The 9,138-nt window shown below is 46.8% G+C and overlaps 1 protein-coding gene across 1 annotated transcript; it reads left to right on the top strand.

The window, feature by feature from the left end:
- The first annotated feature begins 2,820 nt into the window (after window positions 1-2,820).
- Window positions 2,821-5,371, top strand: FOXC1 (forkhead box C1). The gene is given in 6 exon segments (XM_007488052.3): window positions 2,821-3,284; window positions 3,286-3,468; window positions 3,471-3,629; window positions 3,631-3,994; window positions 3,997-4,608; window positions 4,611-5,371. Coding segments are annotated over 6 exon segments (1,761 nt in total). The 5' UTR covers window positions 2,821-2,870; the 3' UTR covers window positions 4,640-5,371.
- The last annotated feature ends 3,767 nt before the right edge of the window (window positions 5,372-9,138 follow it).

Raw genomic sequence — 9,138 nt, 5'->3', positions numbered from 1 at the left:
AAAACAAAAGGCATTGTTTAATTTCCACAATAATTTGTGTTGTTGAAATTCGAAATCAAGCAGTGAGTTTAGCTTAATAGATAATCTCTTCTTCTTCTTCTTCTTCTTCTTCTTCTTCTTCTTCTTCTTCTTCTTCTTCTTCTTCTTCTTCTTCTTCTTCTTCTTCTTCTTCTCCTTCTCCTTCTTTCTTTCTTCTTCTTCTTCTTCTTCTTCTTCTTCTTCTTCTTCTTCTTCTTCTTCTTCTTCTTCTTCTTCTTCTTCTTCTTCTTCTTCTTCTTCTTCTTCTTCTTCTTCTTCTTCTTCTTCTTCTTCTTCTTCTTCCTCTTCCTCTTCCTCTTCCTCTTCCTCCTCCTCCACATCTATCTCTATGTTTCAGACTTGCTCAATATTCCTCACTCTTTTGGGTTTTCTTTGCCTTCACCTCTTTTCCCCTCAGTATTCACTAAATTTACTACATTTGCACTCAGATGTCAAAATTCAAGTTCTGCCAACATGACTATAGAGACGGGAATTGCTTTCCTATTGATCTTAGTTCTTCTTCATCCAGTTATTTAGTCATCGTGGAAGTATTGTTTTAAATATTTCACTAAAAGGAACCATTGTTTCTGAAACTCCAGCAGAGCAGGCGCATGAAGAAATGAAAAATTATTTAGAGAAACCGTTAAATATTTTGAACACATTTATTTGATTGTCACCATACCTGCTAATGCCACTGAACATTCCCTCAGACATCATGGGGGGGGGGATTCTCCCTTTACTAAAAAAAATAGGGGAAAGGAGATTTGAGTAGATGAGGTGGGAGTAAGGGAGTAAGGTCAAGGGAGGGTTGAGCAAACTAGTAAAAATTACCTGATCAAGCAAGTAAAAGACTAGTACAAGGAAAACTGTATTTATAAACAGTCCAGCTAGCTGACACAATCTTTGACAAACTGACAAAGGAAAGTCCATAAAGGTTGACTCTTAAAAGGTGGGAGTGGGAGAAAGGGGTTTTAGAAGACTTGTCAAAAGCTTTGCCAAAAGGAGGAATGGAATTCCTTCAATAAATTTTTGGCTAGGCAGCAGCCTTCCCCAGTTCAAGATATGCCTTCTACTCCTTTTTTGTCTTCTTTACCCTTTTAATCCTGACTGCTATAAAGAGCAGGGGACACTGGGGGATGGGGGTGGGTGTCTGAAAAGGTGAAGGAGGAAGGGATAACTCTTACCTTTCCATTGAGGACACAGAACTATCTGTGATTGTGTCCTTTGCTTTCAAGTAGCATGTTACCAAATGCAGGATATTTGAACACACGTGTGGGTGTAGTATATAGATATCTTAGGAATGTACAAATGTACAGCGTGGGAGGAGGAGGAAGGGAGGAAAGAGGGACTGAGAGTTTGTGTGTCTTTGTGTGTAAACTGGAGATCCATTTACGAGTAAAAAGGTAATAAGAATCATAGTGTATGTATGAGGGACAGGGAGAGATGTACATGAGTATTGCCAGACAGATGTGAGTACAAATAAGCCAGTGGAATAGCAGTAAGAATCGAAGGGCTGAGGATGTTTGAAAGCACTGACAGGGGGAAAAAAAGATATTGGGGGAGGAGACAGAATAGGCCCTACGTGAAATGTGCATGTGAACAGTCTTTGTGTTTTTGTGAGGATAGACATACTTTCATCATGGTGTGTGTGTAACTTTGGTAGAGGAGATGAGAAATGAGGAAATATATGTGTAAAATATGTGCAAAGGAAGTTTACAAATTTACTGTATTGGTTTTATTTATGAATATGGCAGGGATGTGTGTGCACAAGACAAGTACTGTAAGGGGGAAGAAAATGAGTGGATGAGTGTGTGTGGTCAGTCTCAGCGCAGTAATTCTTGCTGCCGCTACCACCGCCACCGAAGATTGTGTGTATATGTGCGTGTCTGCGCGCGCGCGCGTGTGTTTCCTCCTCCTGCCTCCTCCCTTCTCATTCAGAGGCGGTTCTTGTTTCTCATTGGTTGGCCTGTCGAAAACTAGGCGGAGCTCCGCTGCACAGGGGTAAAAAAAAGTAACTGCGTAAAAAAGTCCTTGCCTGGGTGACGGATGCTCAAAAGTTCAGAAGTTTTCCCAATGCTTCCTTAAGCGTCCGCGCGCGCGCGAAGGGGAGAGAGAGAGAGAAAGAGAGCGAGAGAGCGAGCGAGCGAGAGAGAGAGAGAGAGAGAGAGAGAGAGAGAGAGAGAGAGAGAGAGAGAGAGAGAGAGAGAGAGAGAGAAAGTTGACGTTAGGGACCTCGGAAGGTGGATTTTTCTCTCCTCCCCCTCCCCCAACACCAAGCCACCCCCTAGGTTATTTTTCCTTCCTTGCAGGCCACTTGTTGCAGATTCCCGTGGAAGGCGCTGGGAGTGTGACAGCCGCTTTGGCGAGAAGTGGTGTTTCCCTTCTTCTTCTTTTTCCATTTGTGCTGGGAAGTTGCTTCACAAGTTTGTCCTGGGCCGTTTTCTTCCTCCTTGCCTGGACTCGCTTTCCCCCACCTCCAGCACCATCCCTCCCCCGTCTCCGGTGCCCCCGCCACGCCTGCCTCGCCCCAGGCGAAGAAGAGAAGAAACTCAACTCTGGGAGAAGGTTGTTTGTGACCGAAGGAAGCGAAGGGGACGCGGTGGGTCTGGGCAGTGTGGCGCAGAAAAAGACCAGAAAGAGGAGCGTGCCAGAGGGAACGAGTGAGCCGAAGAGCGGAGGACTGAGACACACGGGACCAGTGAGAGTAGTCGGGCCCAGGGACTTGGACTTGGAGATTCAGCTCGGCTCTGCTCGATTCGGCTCCGCCAGAGGGCCGGAGGAAGGGTGGGGGGGAGGCGGGTGAAGGGGGGGGCGGGGGAGAGCGGCGAGCGAAGCAGCACCGGGCTGAGGCCATGCAGGCGCGCTACTCCGTGTCCAGCCCCAACTCCCTGGGAGTGGTGCCTTACCTCGGCGGAGAGCAGAGCTATTACCGGGCGGCTGCGGCCGCCGCCGGGGGTGGCTACACGGCCATGCCGGCCCCCATGAGTATGTACTCTCATCCGGCCCATGAGCAGTACCCCGGCGGCATGGCCCGTGCCTATGGACCTTATACACCGCAGCCTCAACCCAAAGACATGGTGAAGCCTCCCTACAGCTATATAGCTCTCATCACCATGGCCATTCAGAATGCCCCAGACAAGAAGATTACTCTGAACGGTATCTATCAGTTCATTATGGACCGCTTCCCTTTCTATCGGGACAACAAGCAGGGCTGGCAGAACAGCATCCGTCACAACCTCTCGCTCAACGAGTGCTTCGTCAAGGTGCCCCCGGGACGACAAGAAGCCCGGCAAAGGCAGCTATTGGACCCTTGACCCGGACTCTTACAATATGTTCGAGAACGGCAGTTTTCTGCGGCGGCGGCGACGCTTCAAGAAGAAGGATGCTGTCAAAGACAAGGAGGAGAAGGACCGTCTACACCTCAAGGAGCAATCCCAGCAGCAGTCCACCATCAGCCTCCGCCGCGGCAGCAGCCGCAGCCACAGCAGCAATCCGAGCAAGCCGAAAGCGGTGCAGCAGGGGGCTCTGGAGGTGGGAGTTCACAGCAGCAGCAACAGCAGCAGCAGCCGGTGAGAATTCAGGATATTAAGACAGAGAATGGTACGTGCTCTTCCACCACCCCCAGCCACTGTCCCCCGCCGCGGCGCCCACGGTGGCGGCAGCAGTGCTGCGGTCCCTAAAATCGAGAGTCCCGATAGCAGCAGCAGTAGCCTATCCAGCGGCAGCAGCCCCCATGGCAGTATACCTTCCAACAGGTCCCTGAGCCTAGACGGGGGGGAGCACACCCCGCAGCCGCAGCCTCAGCCGCCGCACACGCAGCAGCAGCAACAGCAGCAGCAGCAGCAACAGCAACAGCAACAGCATAGCCAAGGCTTCAGCGTGGACAACATCATGACTTCTCTTCGGGGCTCGCCGCAGGGGTCATCTGCGGAGCTTGGTTCCAGCCTCCTGGCCTCCACAGCCACCGCTTCATCCAGACCGGCATCCCTCCTTCCCTGTCGCTCAGCGGATACTCCCCAGGACAGAGTTCCATCTACAGCTCCCCGTGCAGCCAAAGCGCTAGCGCTAGCAGCGCCAGCGGCGGAGGTGGAGGCAGCGGTGGCGGGGGAGGCGGCGGCGGGGGAGGCGGCGGCGGCGGCGGCGCCGGAGGAGCTGGGACCTACCACTGCAACATGCAAGCCATGAGCCTGTACGCAGCTGGAGAAAGGGCAGGTCATTTACAGGGCGGGCCAGGGGGTACTGGCAGCTCAGCAGTGGATGATCCTTTGCCCGACTACTCTCTGCCCCCAGTCACCAGCAGCAGCACATCTTCCCTGAGTCACGCCGGCCAGGAACCGACTCACCACCCGGCGGCCCACCAAGGGCGTCTGACCTCTTGGTACCTGAATCAGGCTGCTGGAGACCTAGGCCACTTGGCCAGTGCGGCCGCGGCTGCCGCGGCAGCGGGTTACCCAGCACAACAGCAGAACTTTCACTCTGTGAGGGAGATGTTCGAGTCGCAGAGGATTGGCTTGAACAACTCTCCGGTGAATGGGAATAGCAGCTGTCAAATGGCCTTTCCTTCCAGCCAGTCGCTCTACCGCACGTCAGGGGCTTTGTCTATGACTGCAGCAAGTTCTGACCAAAACAAAGCAAGCAAAGCAGCCTGATTTACCACCCCCACCCCCATTCCGATCCAAAACCGAAACCAAAAAAAAAAAAATCCCCAATTAAAAATAACAAAACTTTTAAACTCACTTACAAACCAGCAGAACCTCTCCCCAAAATAAGCCTAACCAAACAAATCATCAGCACAAAGAAAACTGTATTTTCTTATTAATTTCAGAGCCACCTTGCCCTCCCTAAATAAACCAAACTGTAAACTATTTTGTACAGAGACAGCAAAATCTTGGTTTATTAAAGGACAGTGTTACTCCAGATAACACGTAAGTTTCTTCTTGCTTTTCAGAGATCGTTTTCCTTCCCCTTTAACATCTTCCATTCCCCTCCTTCCCAACCTCATCCCTCAACTCCATCCTTAAGATATTATTTTACCGTATGTTTAAAGGGGGTGCGGGGGGAGGGAAATCCTATATACTGCAGTTGCTTTCTCCCCCCCCCCCCCCATGGACTTGTTTTAAAATGTAAATTGCAACATAGTAATTTATTTTTAATTTGTAGTGGGATGTTGTGGACCAAACGCCAGAAAGTGTTTCCAAAACCTGACGTTAAATTGCCTGAAACTTTGAATTTTTTTTATCATTATAAAAGGGAAACTGTATTAATCTTATTCTATCAATCATTTTTCTTTTTGTTGAACATATTCTGAAGGTGTTTTATTGTTTGTTTATTAATAAATTACCATTCAATTTGAGTGAGGCTTTAGAGTCTGGATATTTTAATACGTCTTTAATTAGTTTAGGAAAAAGTATTTAATGCCAGAGATTTAATGGTAGAAGACTCATATTTCTTAAATCTCTGAAAAGAAAAAAAATCCCAGTCAAACCTTGAATCCAAAAGAAGTGTCTTGTTTTTTTCCTACAAAATCTTCCGCAAATTTCCATGTAGTAAATTTGTTTTATGACTAGGAAAAAGAAATACTTTCCTGAGCAGATCTAAGTTGGCAAATAAAGAAACGTTTTCTCAGTGATGAAGTTACACAATCTGGAAATACTAAGTCCATGAAAGAGCAACAGTATTGCAGGATATATATTGGTGTATGTCTAGAAAGGAAGGGTATCTATGGAGAGACTCCCAGTCATACTCAAGTGAACACATGACTAATTTTTGTCTAAAATACACAATGGAAATATAGATTACATATCCTTGTGGGAAGTAAATGCTTAATAAGTTTATTTTTCCTATTAAGTCCAACCCTACCTAAGGGGGAAAAATCATATCTATAAAGAGAGAGTTGATATTTGCTGTCTTCCATGCAATATGTAGATGGATTTTTAAAAATTCTTACTGTTTTGTTGAAAAGAAATAATCTTTTATGAGAAACTGTTTTAGATCTGTTTGAGGGACAGTTCATTATTGTTAAAGCATGGGAAACAACAGTATTTTTAAATGAGTAGATGAAGGACTAAGGTAAAAATACCACCCCTTTGGGGAAAGATGGCTTCTCCTAGTAATTGTTCTTGCTAATTTACAGGGAGATCCTAGGGGCAATCTTGACTGGACCTCCTCCTTTGTAAATAACCTAGGAAATGTAATAAATTCATTATCTTAGAATGATCCACCCTGTCAATCAGACTTTGGGGAGATGACTATTTGATTACAGATATTTAGGGCCTTTAAGTTTGCTTTCAAGATAATACAGTTTCCTATCTGCCGCTCTTATCTAAAGGCAACACTTAGCAGTAATTGCTGTTGTTTGTTGTCAAAATTTGATCATTGTTAAAGGTTTGCTGCAAATAAATACAAACTAATTTCAGTCAAAACTGTATTACGTGGCTTCTGATTCAGTCCTGTCACCTTTCCTTCCCTCCCCCACACCCTCAAGGTAATCCAATAGTCTAGGAAGATAGCAGAGTTTATACTGAAGTTTCTCCCCTAGGTCAAACAGGTTTAGGTCTGTATTTCTGGTTCAGGCATTTTTTTTCTCCCCTGCTTCTCACTGTTTTCTCCTTTTAGCTTGAGTTTACTGGAGTTAATAATGGCTGTCTAGTGGGGTGAAATAAAAACAAATCGGTCAAGTTTCTTGTAAACATTTCTGTAGCATTTCTGGCCCGCTGGGCAGTCCATTTGGACACAGTGGAGAACAGAAGCTTATGTGACTAAGGAGGCTGTCTTGTTCCTAATGTTTTCTACCTGTGCCTGTTTTGAGATTGTTTTCAGGCCTGCAAAAAAAAAAGGCAAGCAGGTGTCAGAATTTATCCCGGTTGACTTCATTCAAATGTTTCTACAATCAAATATCCAAAGAACTATTCATTTCAGAAGAAACTCCAGGGCTTAATTTATCCACTTCAAACAGCCAAAAAATTGGTTCTTGGGGTCAGAACAGTGGATAGTGGGTACTTCTTTTGAATTTCGGCAGTTTTTGTTTTGAAAATTAACAGTTATGGGTTAGAGGCATTGGGGATGCCTATCCAGGTTATATATAGATTCTGGCGTCTTTAAGAAGTCACAAGTCCAAAGTTAGGGGACGCTTTCTCTGCGAGTTTCTTCTGCTGCTTGGTAATCTCTTTCCTTTAATTAGCTTTAATTATACATTACAGCGGGGGTGACTTCGTCTTATTTGTTTGTATTTTCTGTCTTTCCCTCCTCTATTCTCCAACTCTACTTTCCTCCCCTTTTGCTCTTGTCCCCTTACGAGGTTCCGGGAGTTGTTTCTAGTGGGCTCTAGGAGAGCGTTGCTGGGGGAGAAAATAAATAGAATCAAAGAGGACCTTTGTTAAAACTCTGATGGTTTTAATCATCCTCTGGATTTGTGAATGCAGGCGGCCAAGTGGAGGAAAGTAGGGGAGGTAGGCGGGAAGGGGTGTGTATTAGAGGTATAAATCGAATGACTCCGTGTGTGTGAGGGAGACAGACAGGCAGACATATAGATAGACAGAGACGGGGGAGGGGGGAACGAAGGAGGGAGAGGTGAGAGAGAGGGGAGAAAGAGAGAGGGAGAAAGAGAGAGGGAGAGAGAGAGAGGGAGAGAGAGAAGAGGGAGAGAGAGAGAGAGAGAGAGAGAGAGAGAGAGAGACAGAGAGAGAGAGAGACAGAGAGAGAGAGAGACAGAGAGGGAGAGACACCGAGAGAGAGAAAGAGAGGGAGGGAGGGAGAGAGAGACAGAGGGAGAGAGAGACAGACAGACAGACAGACAGAGAGAGGGAGGGAGAGAGGGAGAGAGAGAAGGAGAGAGAGAGAGAGATGGAGGGCGGGTGTGTGTGGAATGTTGCCTGTTGCCGAAGGCTAGATTTGAACCACTATGTTATAATTACTCTTTCTACCTAAACTGCCTGAGGCTTTAGCCACCGTCAATATAGCCCACGTCTAAAAGTAAACGAGGTGCCACCTATCTCTTTTTCCCCTCTTGTCTTGGGAATCCTCTGCGCCCTTTTCCCTCTTCTCTTCTCTTCTCTTCTCTTCTCTTCTTCTCTTCTCTTCTCTTCTCTTCTCTTCTCTTCTCTTCTCTTCTCTTCTCTTCTCTTCTCTTCTCTTCTCTTCTCTTCTCTCTCTCTTCTCTTCTCTTCTCTTTTCCTTCCTTCTCTCCCTCCTCACCCTGTCCCAGAGAATTATTATTAACTGTTTACTCATCACTCGCCGCCTTTTGTTTTGGAGACACACGTGTATTTAGGAACACAGCATTGGGTGGAAAGGTCAGAGAAATTTCATTCCTCACGTGTGACACAGTTGGACTTTGTTTCGTTGAGGGAGGGGGAAGAGGGAGTGAGAGAAGGAAGCAGCAGCAATGCTAGGAATAGTAATGGGAATCAGCCAACCAAGTAGAGAATTAAGAACCCAAACTTAAGGCTCCATCCACTGCAAGGTTGCTTCCTATGAAAAACGTTACTTCTTGAAGGTGTTCGGGTCAGTTTGGGAAATCTCGGCCACAGCCTCAGAGTGAAGAATCACTTTTCCAGAAGCTGTCCAAGGCTGAGCAGACTTTGCGACCAGCCTTTCTCTAGGAGACAGTGCACGCCGCTGCAGCTCAGGGGAGGCCTGTCTTGTCCTGTATTAGGGCCAGCACAGTTCTCTGCCTTCCCTCGGGCAGAGTTCTTGCATGTGGGAGTAGGTAGAGCCCTAATATATCTGCCCTCTGCCCCGCAGTTTTCGTGGCGTCCGCTTGCGTTTTAATCTAGTTTAGATGCTATCGCTGCCGGGAGGGTGCTTCTTTTATTGTTTAGCCGGATTCATCGAGGAAAGCGATCCTTCCCCAAGTGAGAGTGGTTTGGTCGCGCTAGAGATAGGCGAACAGATTGGGAGTGCATGCCTTGGAAGAGGTAAGGCTATCGCCTAAGCCTGGGCACATTCAATATCCATACGTGTATGCCCACGCACGCACGCACGCATATTTAATACGTCTGGAAGTGCCTTGTTTGCGATGTAGGTCCGCTCTGTTACCTCGAGTTGAAAATATCATGGAGCAGAGGCCGTGACTGATTTTTGGCTTTCTTAGACCTTCCTAGAAATTTTCTGAGTGTGTAC

Source organism: Monodelphis domestica, chromosome 3, assembly GCF_027887165.1.
Source record: "Monodelphis domestica isolate mMonDom1 chromosome 3, mMonDom1.pri, whole genome shotgun sequence".
Lineage (NCBI taxonomy): Eukaryota > Metazoa > Chordata > Mammalia > Didelphimorphia > Didelphidae > Monodelphis > Monodelphis domestica.
The sequence above is the reverse complement of the archived record's forward strand: the minus strand, read 5'-3'. Positions and strand labels throughout refer to the sequence as shown.